Here is a 14490-nt window from a genome sequence, read left to right on the forward strand (position 1 = left end):
TGGTTTCATTGCAGATAAGACACAGTGGTTTATCCTTAAAAGCTTTGAAAAAGTACTTCCAAGTCCATTCATCTTTGAAAACACGGCACTCTGAATCAACTTTACGTTTTTTAGTTGACATCTTAGGGCTGAAATGTTTCACGAATGTGCACAGTAAAACTAGCAAACACCTACAACAATAATGCGACCGGGTCTGAATAAAAGAATGTGGTGTTAGTAGCCAGCTGCAGTGGATGTAATGTGGAGGGGGTACAGCGAGGAGGCTCCGTTGCCAGTTTTACTCTTCGCTACAAAAATGCCAGCAGCCAGTGCCTCACTCTCAAATGTTAACATAGCATTCCAATGCCATAGTGGATAAGTAAATAAATTAATCTGTGGTCACTAGGCTAAACATAAAAGGGAGGAAAGAAGAAGAAAATAATCCAGAGTTATTTATTTTCCTTAATTCTTCTTCTTTTTATTCGTCAGATTAGGAATCATTTCGCGGGCCGGATAGAACCTATCAGGGGGCCACGTCTGGCCCGCGGGCCGTAGTTTGCCCACCACTGGTCTACGGGATAGTTCCTGTGTGGAACTCGGTCATAAAGCTGGTTCTCATGGTGAAACATGGGGACTTCTCAACAATTCATTAGCAGTATTCCTGATGGTATGTTCACCTGCAAAGCAAAGAGTGGTCATAGCAACACTCTTACGATCCAACAAGAACAAAAGGAAACAAAGGCTCAAGAATTGGTTCTACAGAAAAATTCTATAGACTTTCTAAGCTTTGGGACAGCTGCTTTGCCGTATATAACACTGGGGACAGCTACACACCGACACACTGTGACAGCATCGGCGATCTTATCCACGATGGCAGCAAACTTCTCGGCCACGAATACCAGAAGAACTAGTGCACGATACAAGTTGCAGAACAGAAGCAACTGTGCTTTGCTTGCTGTTTTGCTGCCTCCATGACAAAACAGATTAGTGCAGACATTCCAGAAATATTCTCCGAATTTAATCTGTTCTTAAATATGTCGTGAATGTAATTTTTATTTGCTAATGTCATTTCCAAATTATCTTCATTATTTGTCAGTGGTTGATCACGTTTCTTCGTGAAGCTGGCAGATATAAAATTTAATTAAATTTATTTATACGGCTCTCGTGTAGTCATGCATGGAGACAGTAATGGCCATTTCTGCAACTGCCCCGAGAGTGAGCTAAAAATGAAAAATAATTTCCAAGATAACATATTAACAAAACGGTTCAACATACTGTAACGTGTTTAAGTTACTGAATACGCCGTAGAGATGGTTAATTGGTTTATTTAACAATCTACAGATAACGGCTACAATTACTTATCTCACAGTTGCGGGGTTTCACACTTTAAAACCCTAATCGCATTAATCTGTTACCGCTGTTGCGGGGTTTCACACTTTATAACCCTATGCGCAAATCAGCTCACTCTGTCTTCAGTAGTCTACACGTATACAGTAGGGAAGCTGTGTATCACTGTATCACACACACTCCCAATTACACAATTACACACACGTCCGGTTCTTCTTTCCGCGACGGTTGTTATACTCCACTATAGTCGGCTGACTGGAGAACTGTTGATAACACACTCGCTCGTCGACTACTTAACTCAGCGATGTCCACATTATAACTGACTCCTAGCTGCTGTGCAGTTCCTCATATATCCGCCGTGGTGCCTGTTACGCGCCACATCACAGTAGGAAGCGGTTACGGGTACGTAGTGTTGCGCGTTACGTCACCGCGGAGGAGCGGGAGGGAGCGCTTCGTTACCGCCACGCACCTGTGGCATGAGTTGCCACGTTGCTGCTGGGTAGGGAGGGGGTCTCCGTTCCACAACATGTTACAATACTGAATGTGGAATGACATAATAATATCGATCTGTTGCCAGGCAATAAAAGAATAATCGGTTTCCTTCCAACATTGTTTCAGAGAAACTTCAGAGAAAAAATGGAACCACTGGTTACGGCTTCACTGTTCGTACTATTTTGTACGCTAGTGTACCTATTCTGCCGGGAACAAATTTTATGTAAGTAATTTGTCACTGGTTAATGAATAGACACGGTGTCTGCGCTGATTATTGGATTTAATGAACACGATGTACACGTAACTACAAATTATAATAATCTCACTAATTGACATACTCTACAAATAAGTACAGCACGCACTAGATATTCGTTACCAGTTTACGTCAAAGTCAGATTCACATTGCGACCGACGGTCATTCGGTCAGTCCGTCTTGGTGTCCATTCCCCTCTGGGGATCATGACCAGAACGCAGTTATTGTTAGACAGTTACGATTTTGTCGATAATGAGCATCCTCTTTGACGATATTACAGGCCTGCCATTTGTCGTGGTCATTGTCCATCCATTCTCAATGCTCTTAATGTTTACAGTTTTACATGCACAGTACATGGTATAATAACGTATATATATATAAATGTCATGTATAAAAGGCCTCTGTTAGTTTAGACTGAAAACAGCAGATCATGCTCCATCTTAAATAGCTCACCCTATAACGGCAGCCTTGTCTCTTGGAACGGTCGTACGCTTGACCATCGCCAAATTTAAGCCTTTGTCGGTTCTATAAAAGTGTTAATTTGAAATGAAAACCATCTCATGGTGTTTCAGATTTCTTCGAAAACAGAGCCACATCTACTCGTATATGTAGGTTCTGCAGCAGCTTACTGCATTCATAGCACTCTCTCTCAACGCCATTCGCATTATATGCCATGAACTGGAGATGTCCATCTTGTCCTCATGATATAACCTTTGCACGTACCTCATAGCAAACATCATTTCCCACAGTTCCATCAATAATGCACAACGTATCTGTTGCTGCGAAAACTTGTTTGCTGATCCATTGTCTAGCAATGCCTTCTCTGGGTCCAAGCCGGATTAGCAGACCTAGGAAAGGCATTCATTTCTATGTAACGGACGGCAAACACGTGAATAATTGTTAGGCAACAGATCGTTCAATATGTCGCTCAACAACTCATGAACTCTGGGACATAAAGTTTTCTGTGCAGTCAGTTCAGAGGCTATATAACGACCACTGCATTGTTCAGTAATGACTTACGCTTGTCCCTCCTTGGAATTAGCGGCAGACATCATCATCAGTAATCTGTCAGACGACAGGTCCACAGTCTCTTCCAAAACAATTCCTCCACTTAATGCGATCTAGAGCTTTCTCCTTCAAATGACAGTATCCTCTTCTGTCCCCAAGGTCATCCAGCATCTTCTTACGTCTTCTTCCTCGTCTTCTTGTCACTTCTATCCGCCCATCTATCTTTCCTTCGATAGCTTCTTTTAGAAGGCAGTTTCTGCGTAAAACATGACCAATCCAATTAGCCTTCCGTTTTCTTATTTCATGTAGGATATTCCTCTGCTCACTGACTCTAATTAACACTTCTTCATTTCTCACATAATCGGTCCAACTGATCTTCTCCATTCTTCTCCAACACCACATTTCGAAACTTTCCAGATGTTTCTGATCTACTGCCCTAAGTGTCCATGTTTCAGCCCCATACAGAGCTATGCTCCAAATGTAGCATTTCACTAGTTTCTTCCTCAAATTTAAGTCCAATTTGCTGGTAAAAAGATTCTTCTTCTTGCTAAATGCAGCTTTTGCCATGGCAATCCTGGATTTAATTTCACAAGTACACCTTCCATCATCTGTTAACAAGCTACCCAAATATTTAAAACATTTCACATTCTCCACTTGTTTTTGGTCTATCTTTATTGTGACTGGGGTTGGTTGTCTCGAAATTTTCATTACTTTTGTTTTCTCCACATTCATTTCCATGCCATAGCACCTTCCAATTTCAATTAGTCTATCAATCATGCCCTGTAGCACAGTTTCTTCCTTAGCCATTAACACAAGGTCATCTGCATATTTCACAGTTTGAATAATTTGCCCTCCTACTTTGAAGTCACCGAGCCCATCCAGAGCTTCCTTGGTAAGGCATTCGCTGTACAAGTTGAACAGAATTGGTGATAAACAGCATCCTTGTCGAACTCCTCTTCCAATCTGCACACTTCCTGTCTCCCCCCTGTCCAGTCGTACTCTAACTTTCTGATCCATGTACAATTTGCTAATCAATCTTCTTTCATGCCAATCGATACCTGTTTCTTTCAGGATCTGCATTAATTTGGTCCAGTTTACCCGGTCAAATGCCTTCTGCCAGTCTATGAAGCAAACACACAGTTCTTCATCTATCTCCAAAGTTCGTTCCGCTATAATTCTCATCATCCCAATTGCATCCCTGGTTCCTTTTCCTCTTCTAAATCCAAACTGATCTTCTCCAAGTACATCCTCTATTTTCCTTTCAATTCTTCTTTTAAGTATCTTTGCTATTATCTTTGCTGTATGTGCAATAAGGCTTATTGTGCGATGGTCGCTGCATTTTGTAGCTTTTGTCTTTTTCTTTAAGGCAATCATTGTCACTTCTGTAAAGTCCTTGGGCCACTCTCCAATTTCATATATGGTGTTCATTAGTTTTGTCAGTGTTTTCAAACCACCTTCTCCCAGTAACTTGAGCACATCTCCAGGTACATCATCATCTCCTGTAGCCTTTCCCTTCCTCATTTCCTTGATAGCTTTTTCCACCTCACTTTGTAAAATATATGGTCCTTTCTCGTCTGTATCTATTCTTCTTCCGGTTCAACTTCTAAGGTTTCTGGCCGATTAGGTCGATCATATAGTTCTGTAATATAATTTTCCCAAATTGTCAGCACTTGCCTCTGATCTACTATTCTATTCCCCTGGGAGCCTTCGATGCCAATATTTTGAATCCCATGATTCTCTTTCCATCCTAGTTCTTTTGTCTTCATGTACATCAGATCATAATGTCCTGTTCTTTGAAATTCTATAATTTCATTACATATCTTCTCAAGATATTCCTTTTTGGCCCTGTCCGTGGATCTTTTCAATTCATTCCTCAGTCTCCTGTATTTCCTCCTGCCTTCTTCATTGTTGACATTCTTCCATTTCCTTCGCTTCTCCATTTTACTCATCATCTTCTGTGTAACCCTTAGTTTTCTTGCTATCTTTTCAACTTTACCAACCAAATCACTGATAGTATCTAACATGCATTCTTTTATATTGTTCCACTGCACTTCAGCATTTCCGCTTTCACCTTCAATTGCACCGAGTTTCTCTTCTAGGGTCTCCTGCACGCTTTGTCTTTGAGCATCTAGGTCTGCGTTTTTGGAATCTTATAATTTTCTTCCTACCCCTAAAATATTAGTTCCTGCAAAATAAGGTTCTGCACACAATTGGAAATTTTCCAAGGTGCACACCGGTCTGAGATTTGCACACAGCTTTCAATCTCCCGTATGTATACGATTATATAACAAAATTGTGCAGGCAACAGGCAGAAGTCATACAAAATCATGAGAATGTATACGTTCTCGGTATATCACAAGGTGACGCCAGACATAGAAAATACAACAGGCTTAAACTTGGTGGTGGCCAAACATACAACCGTTCACGTGACTAAGCTGCCATCATAGCATAATATACGTGTATGTACGACAGGCATGATCTGCCCTGCAAGGCTTAGACTGACAGAGGACTTGTGTAGTGCAAAAGGAAGTGCTTTCAATAACATGCCATAAGTGCGAAATGTATACTTGACGAAAGGCCAAGCACATTTATCAGAGAGAATGTAACAGAAGGACTCTTGCCGCAAGAGTTTAGTTGAAAAAAAAAATCTCTTCTCTTAAGTCTCAAAGGACTTGACGCCAAGGTAAACTGATTCTTGGTAAACCGCCAGTCGTAAATTAAATCTGACTTGACTTTTCGTATGTATACGATTATATATAATATAACTGTGAAGGTAAAAAGCAGAAATCATAGAAAATCATGAGAATGAACATGTCCGCTGTGAAAGACAAGGCGAGGACATATGGAAAATATAAGTGGTTCGCCGTGAGCAATCTCCGCTCTTAGCAACCGTAACCTAGCTACGTCCAGTGAGGACTAAAACAAACTGAGAAGCCTCAGTGTGTAATGTGTTTATTTGTAGCGTGTGTAAATCAGTGTTACAGTTCTTTATAGTTAATTAATTACCAATCTAAATCACATGATTAGTCACAAACACATCAGATTGTTATTAGTATATTCTTTGGTTAGACTTTAATGGATTTCAAAACAAGCCAAAAGAAGTACAGTATATTCTTTCTTTAAAATCACCTATATTTGAAATTGTCATTCAATATTACAAGTCCAGAGGTGTAGATATAGATGCGTTAATTCTCATTCTCTTCAGAAACGTTTTATATCTGTTGTAAATACTTTCCAAAATCAGTTCGCTCTTGCACATGCCACGCTGTGAATGACTTCACCGCCGGCCTAACAGCTTGCCATCTCTTCCTTTGCTAGTTCATTCAAATCTAGTTCTAGCTGGGAAATATTTTATTCCCCAACCCAAGTTCCCAATAATGAGTGTAATAATATTTTGCGTCTGTTGTCGTGGGTGATTCGTAATCCACAGATGCGACATCCCCTTTCACCAGTGAGACTTTCGGTAGATGAATGTTCACTGTTTATACTAGAATTCTAGGATCAGCAGTTATTAAAAGTAAGTAAAGTAAAGTAAAGCTATCCCTGTAAGAGGCTGTGAAGGCCCATAGGGTTGTGAGACGTTGAGGGTCCCACACTATCTAGACAATCGGCTCAAAGATGGCGGTAAGGTTGTCAGCCTTACGCACCGGCCGCGCTTTACTCCCCAGGAAAATTATTTAACTAATTCCTGGTACTCATATCTGTTAGAGGCTGAGTCGAACTCAGGGCCATAGTGTGGCTGGAAGAATTAGATCAACTGAAAAAATCCAATGACCTCATCGGGACTTGAACCCGCGACCTTCCGGCTTGTAGCATAATGCCTCAACCAACTACGCTACCGCGTGCCCCCGATTCACAGTTATTAGCATACATAATTTGATATTAAATATAGGTTACATTAGGCCTTGGAATAGCTCAGGTGGTTAGTCAGCTCACACCCATCGCGTCGCACTGGGTTCCATCCCAGAAGTCTTCACACATTTGTGATGGGCAAAGTGGCACTGCGGTGTTTTTCTCTCTGTACTCCACCTTCTCCAGCCAGTTCTCATTCCCACATCTGCTCCACACCTGCACTATTATTTAGGAAATTTCCCTTAGCTGTTGCGAAATAAGGACCCGATTTTCTTCGTATACTTGTATTCAGGAGCCATTGTGCTAATTTGTTATTGATTGCACTGATCTAAACAGGCAGGGAAATAACACTGTAGCTGGTACGGGATTGCTCGGAATTAGCTGAGTTTGCCTTGCGTTTCTAAAAAGAACAAATTGATATTAAGATAACAAGTCAGACATTCGGAGTATGAATGTGCATCTGTGTAACATACTTAAGTAGTTTTATTATTTTTTTCAGTACTGGGATATCTACTGAAGGAGTGCATGGTAAGTTTCAGAGAAGCAACAATTTATGCATAGCCTGCAGTTAGCCTGTAAATTGCTGCTTAATAAGCAGTTACAGGTTTATCGAAATGCTTTCCGAGAGAGAGAGAGAGCGAGAGATTCATTCAAATTTTCGGAAAAAGATTTTGAATAAATTGCCATATATTCAGAGAGTTTTTTTTTTTCAAAAACTCAATTACATAATCAGTACTCGAGTTGAAATTAGAATTAAAATTCATATTACTTTCAGATGTACAATGTTCCCACATCGTAACATCCATAAATTTACCTGGATATCTCCTGATGGGAAGATACACTATCAAATCGACCATATTTTGATAGACAGGAGACGGAATTCAAGTATACTTGATGTCCGATCATTCATTGTGATACTGACCACTACCTGGTTGTGGCAAAGATTGAGGAAAGACTGGCAGTAAGCAAACAAACATCGCACAGAGTTCATACGGAGACGTTCAATCTCAAGAAATTAATCGCGGTAGAGGGTGAAGAGCGGTAGCGTGTTGAAATCTCAAATATGTTCGCGGCTTTCTAAAACTTGGACACTGAGGTGGATGTTAATAAAACTTGGGAAACTATTAGAGAGAATATCAAAATTTCTGCAAGGAGATCTAGGTTATTATGAACTGAAGAAGCATAAGCCACTGTTTGATGAAGAATGCTCAATATTATTACAATAAAGAAAACGAGTCAAACTGCAGCAGTTATAGGTTCCAAGAGGGAAAAACAGGAATAATCTGAAGAAAATTCGATGTGAAACCAGAAGGCCTATCAGGAACAAAAAGACGGAATATCTAAAAGACAAAATTTATGAGCTTGCAACGTACAGCAAGAACAAGAATATTAGAGACCTCTATAGAGGAATAAATTATTCTAAAGGGTTACACAACCTAGAAGTAACTTAGAGAAGGTTGAGAATGGTGATCAGCTTGCAGATTCCCACAACGTTTTGAATAGGTGGAGGAACTACTTCTCTCAGTTATTGAATGTACATGTACACGTATAAGGCCAGTGATGTTAGAAATACATATAGCTGAGCCATCAGTACCTGATCCTAGGCCTTTTTGAGGTTGAAATGTTACTGCAAAATTGAAGATATAAATCGCCACGTAGCCATCAAATTCCGGAAGAACTTATTCATACAGGAGGCGAAATATTATTTTCTAAGATCCATAAGCTAATTAATTCTATTTGGCATAAAGAAAGATTGTGTCTATTATTGTACTAGTACACAGGAAGGGTGAATAAACTGACTGTAATAATTATCGTGGGATATCAATGCTATCGACTTCATACAAAACTTTATCCAATATTCTTCTTCTCTCAAGTTTAAGTCCGTATACAGATGAAATTATTGTGGATCATCAGTGTGGGTTTCGACGTAACAGATCAACTACACACCAGATCTTTTGCATTTGTCAGACAAAGGAGAGAAAATGTGAGTACGATGAGACAGTACATCAGCTATTCATAGACTTCAAGAAAGCCGGTGATTCAGTCAGGAGGGAAGTATTTACAATATTCTAATAGAGTCTGGGATACCCATGAAACTAGTTAAGCTGATTAAAATGTGTTTAAACGAAACGTATAGTAAAGGTTGTACATATTGGTAAACATTTGTCTGATAAATTTCCTAACCAGACTGGTCTGAAACAAGTAGATGCTTTATTGTCATTTTCTTTCAACTTTGCTTAAAATACACGTATGCCATTAGGAGGGTCCACGAAAAACAGGTGGGACTCAAATTAAACGGGACACTATGCTGATGATATGAACCGACTGGGTGGTAATATACGTAAATGCCATAAAGAAAAACACACGAATTTTAATTGATGCAAGTAAGGGCTCGTCTAGAAGCATACACAGAGAAAACTAAGTACATGCTGTTGTCTCATCACGAAACTCAAGACATAACGATGGGAAACACAGGTTTTGATAATGTGCCACAGTTCAGATATTTCGGGACGACTATAACAAATCAAAATCTGATTCTGAAGGAAATTAAGAGGAGACTGAACTCAGGTACTGCTTGCTACCATTCAGTTCAGAACGTTTTGTGTTCTAGTATGCTGTCCAAAAACATAAAAAATTAGAATATACAAAACTATCATTTTGCCTGTGGCTATGTATGGGTGTGAAACCTGGTCTCTTGACATTAAGGGAGAAACATAGACTGATGGTGTTTGAGAACAGGTTGTTGAGGAGAATATTTGGACCGAAGAGGGATGAAGTGACGGGAGTTTGGAGGAAACTGCATAATGAGGAGCTTCGTAACTTTTACACTTCTCCTAGTGTAATTAGAATGATCAAGTCAAGGAGGATGAGGTGGGCAGGGCATGTAGCACGAATGGGAGAGAAGAGGAGTACATATATGATATTGGTGGGAAAGCCAGAAGGACAGAGACCACTGGGAAGACCAAGACATTGGTGAGTAAACAATATTAAAGAGGATCTTAGAGGGATCGGATGGGATGATACGGATTTCATTGATGTGGCTCAGGATAGGGACCAGTCGAGGGCCCTTGTGAACACGGTAATGAACCTTCGGGTTCAGTAACATGTTGGGAAATTCTTGAATAGCTGCAGTATTGGCGGCTCCTAAAGAATGGCTCGTCTTCATATGTAATGACTTTCGTGCTGATACTTGTTTCAGGCAAGCTGTATACGTCTGGGTGTGGTGGACTTTCTGGTCATTTTGGCCATGATTTCCTGTTACAATTCATTGGTAAGTTTCTTGGCAGCTAATTTTCACTTACCAAGCATTACTCTCTAGTAAAATGGTAAGAATTAAAGAAAAATTTCTGCTATATGTTGCAGGATGGATATATGCCACAGGCAGAACGCTATGGGATATTGGTACATTTCATAAGTGGTCTACCGGTAAGTTCCTTGACAGCTAACTCTTCGTTTAACAAGCATCACTGTCTCTAGGCAATGAGCGGAATTAAAGAAAAATTTCTCATATATGTTGCAGAAAGGATATATGAGATGCAAAGACATCATAGAGTTGGGAGTGAGTCTATTATACCTATTCCACGTAAGTTTCTTGACATCTAACTCTTCACTTACCAAGCATCACTGCCTCTATGTAATGCACCGAATTTTAAAAAATCCTGTCATGTGTTTCAGGTAGACTACACCAGAATCCTCACTGTCTTTTGGCCCTAAATAATTTTCATGAACGCAGCAAAGGTAAGTATCTAGGTAGCTAACCCTCCATTTACCAAGCATCACTATCTATAGGCAATGGGCCGAAGTAAAGAAATATATCTGTTTAGTTCCTGGGAAGGAGAGGGATTTTTCTATTGTGCACACCGTGAAGTCCGTCCATAAGGGCAACCCACTCTCCTGTCCGGCACGTATTAGTGGTTCCTCGAACTAACGCGAGGAGGCCCCTGGGCACGCACTTCCATTAATTTTATTTAGTTCTTTGTCGATCCTTACTGCAGATATCAGCAACTCAGACTGTATAGCGCCAAATGGTAACACGAATAGTGTATCATGAATTTGACAGTAAGAGAAAGGAATCTGTTGTGGACTGATAGCGCTAAATGGTAACATGATTAGTGAATCATGTATTTGACAGCAAGAGAAAGGAAGCTGAAGTGGACTGATAGCGCCAAATGGTAACACGAATAGTGAATCATGAATCTGACAGCAAGCGAAAGGAATATGCTGTGGACTGATAGCGCCAAATGGTAACACGATTAGTGAATCAAGAATCTGACAGCAAGCGAAAGGAATCTGCTGTGGACTGATGGCGCCAAAAGGTAACACGAGTAGAAAACCATGAATGTGTCAGCAAGCGAAAGGAAACTGCTGTGGACTGATAGCGCCAAATGGTAACACGATTAGTGAATCAAGAATCTGACAGCAAGCGAAAGGAAACTGCTGTGGACTGATAGCGCCAAATGGTAACATGAATTGTGAATCATGAATTTGACAGCAAGCGAAAGGAAGCTGAAGTGGACTGATAGCATCAAATGGCAACACAAATAGTGAATCATGAATCTGACAGCAAGCGAAAGGAATATGCTGTGGACTGATAGCGCCAAATGGTAACACGAATAGTGAATCACGAATCTGACAGCAAGCAAAAGGAATATGCTGTGGACTGATAGCGCCAAATGGTAACACGAATAGTGAATCATGATTTTGACAGCAAGCGAAAGGAAAATGCTGTGGACTGATAGCGCAAAATGGTAACAAGGTCAGTGAATCATGAATATGACAGCAAGCGAAAGGAAGCTGCTGTGGATTTCCGACCTATTAGCCAATTTATTTCCTTGAACTTAATTTCGATTTGTTTTCTCTTCTTCGCTATATGGTGTTTCCAGTTTAATGTTGAGTCCAGGTGTAGTCCTAAGTATTTTACTACATCCTGTTGTTGAATGTTAACATGATTTAGATGTACTGAGGGGCAGTTGCCTTTCCTGAGAGTAAAAGTCACATGCGCCGATTTGCTTTCATTCACTTTGATTTTCCATCGGTGTAGCCATTTCTCCATTAGATTCAGATGTTCTTGTAAATTAGATGAAGCAATTACCGGGTCTTCTGACGCAGCAAAAATTGCTGTGTCATCTGCGAACGTGCCTATTTTTGTTAATTCGGTGGTGGGTATATCTGAGGTGTATAGCACGTAGAGGAGTGGACCCAAGATGCTGCCCTGAGGAACTACTGATTGTATGTTTCTTCGGTTGGATACTTCAGCATTGATTTTTATTTCGAATTCTCCGTCTGTTAGGTACGACTGTAGTATTGCGAAATATTTGGCCGGTAGAATTCTTCTGATTGCAGTAATCTACGAAAGCTTTTTTACTATTGAACTTATCTTGCACTTGTGTACCATGCAACTATTGTCTTTTCAGTGAAAATATCTATTGCAGAGTCACTGATGTTCGGACTGTTACCTAAGTCTTAAATAGTGCTATTCTCGGGTGTCATAATGGTGATTTTGGGCCTCCCCTGAATCTCCGTGCTGCGTTGGTTAACTATGTACCCTCTTTAGAGCAGAGAATTTCCGTTCGAGAGAAGCACCGGCTACTGGATTGGTTAAAAAAATATGAGTAACTCTGTGACTTTTAGTAAATCTGTACTCCTATTTGAAAGGCTGAAGTATCTGGACAGAACCAAAATACTACAATATAAAATTTTTTCAGATCAATTAATGAGGAAGGTTTTAGTTTTCAGAAGAATTATACAACTTCTCTATAATTTCAACGACTAATAAGCAATAGCTAGAAACGTTACAAAATGACATTTAAAATTTCAGAAGTTCGTAACTGAAGTGAACTTTAATTCAAGAATATTTAAGAATCACTTTATCATCTATCCTTACATAGGTTCGACTAATTCACATCACAGTCGACCATAACAGTGTTTTAGACTGTCATTTGCTGTCTCTTCGCCGAAAATTCTGAGTTCTTTATCTCCTTGTAATCAGCTTTCACTTTCTGACCAAACCTCCTTAAACAGCTGTAATCCTCCTTCAAAGAATGATAAAATTCATCCACTTTTTCGAACAGTAATGGACACCGTTTCCTTGCTTTAAATAATTTCGAGAACTCTTTGGGTTGTGGCAGTACTCAAGAAAATACCGCAAAAAAAAATTTGAAATGAAAGCTTTGTGGAATGTGATAAAATCCTGGAGCAGAAATGCGCGTTTTCCGTTTCTAAGGAACTTGTTTCCGCCACTTGGGAGCTATTCAAACACCAAGCAACTTAACTGTGTTAACAGTTCTCTTTTGGCTAACATATCCCACTAAGTGCACGTTTTATTCTCTCCCGCTCAACTGTGTATGCGTTCTGAAACCGACAGCTTTGTTTTCAAGGATTTGGTTAGCATGCCTGTGATGGTTTGGCTATATGGTGGTGGCAGGAAATGCATTTATCTTGATGAGTCTTCCGCCAGTGTGGGGAGTACCTCTGTACCACGACAGTATTATTCTTATTTTATGTCTGAAGTGTCAACCCATCTTTCTATGATCCATTTTAATACAGTCCACTCAACTATGTCTTGGTCTTCCTTGCGACCCCATTCCTTCTTTTTGTTTTCCACCAATGCTCTATACGTGTATCCATTATTCTTCTCCGCCATTCGCGCTACATGCCCTGCCAATCATACTTTCACTTCACTTCATTATTCTAATTATATTTGCGAAGAGTACAAGTTACGGAGCGCCTCATAATGCAATTTCCTCGAGCATTTTATCACCTCATTCCTCTTTGGTCCAAATAAACTATGCAGTACGAGTAAACTACACAGAATTCACTGTTGGTGAATCACGAATTTGAAAGTATCCACCGAGGGAATGATAACAACCACTAAGAATTTACTCAGGTTAGTCTTTTTCTCTAGGCAAATCAGGAAAACATTGCTTTCTCTGATGTACACTCCAATCAACATGCGAAATCTTTTATGGTGAAGGAGATGTATATATAATTACAGTTATCTTGTAAGTGTTACAATAACTCGATAATATTAACAGGTATTTGTTTCTGTTTACAGGGTGATCTAAAAAGACTGAAGCGTAGTCAACGAGCATATTACAGGATGAAGTATGGTTACAAGTATCATATTGAGATAGAAAATAATTTAAAGGGAAATTAACTCAATAATCCTCGCCGCATGAATATCCTGTTGCGTACCAAGTAGAAAGTTAATAATTTTGACTGTGTTTCCTATATTCAACAATTTTTTACACAGTTATAACTACTAACATATTGATCTAAGATTTATCTAAATTTTGGTTAACGTTTTAAAAATGTATCATTTAAAAACTGTAAGCAATTAAGATTCATTAATATTTATAATATATAAATTGCTTATATTTGTAGTTAAAAATTAGAAGTGAAAAAATACTTATAAACAAACTTGTGTTATTTATAAGCATTCAACTGAAAAGGGCCACGATTAATCAGCGTCACTGTCCGTTCAGCCAGGCTTCTGGATATATCCGTTGAGGAGGTAATTGATTGACATTGGTCGAGAATGTGCAGTTGAAATTATTCTG

General features: G+C 39.6%; 1 protein-coding gene across 1 annotated transcript in view; it reads left to right on the plus strand.

Moving 5' to 3' along the window:
- LOC111873365 overlaps positions 1 to 14258 on the plus strand; it is a 27094-nt gene extending 12836 nt beyond the window's left edge. Inside the window, exons 2-8 of the mRNA XM_023868024.2 lie at positions 1945 to 2041; positions 7431 to 7459; positions 10131 to 10202; positions 10295 to 10357; positions 10452 to 10514; positions 10607 to 10669; positions 13986 to 14258. Coding sequence (XP_023723792.1) covers positions 1963 to 2041; positions 7431 to 7459; positions 10131 to 10202; positions 10295 to 10357; positions 10452 to 10514; positions 10607 to 10645 — 345 coding nt within the window. The 5' untranslated portion in view covers positions 1945 to 1962 and the 3' untranslated portion in view covers positions 10646 to 10669; positions 13986 to 14258. The remainder of the gene's footprint in view (positions 1 to 1944; positions 2042 to 7430; positions 7460 to 10130; positions 10203 to 10294; positions 10358 to 10451; positions 10515 to 10606; positions 10670 to 13985) is intronic.
- Positions 14259 to 14490: the final 232 nt, after the last annotated feature.

The sequence above is a fragment of the Cryptotermes secundus genome, unplaced genomic scaffold, assembly GCF_002891405.2.
Source record: "Cryptotermes secundus unplaced genomic scaffold, Csec_1.0 scaffold2282, whole genome shotgun sequence".
NCBI lineage: Eukaryota > Metazoa > Arthropoda > Insecta > Blattodea > Kalotermitidae > Cryptotermes > Cryptotermes secundus.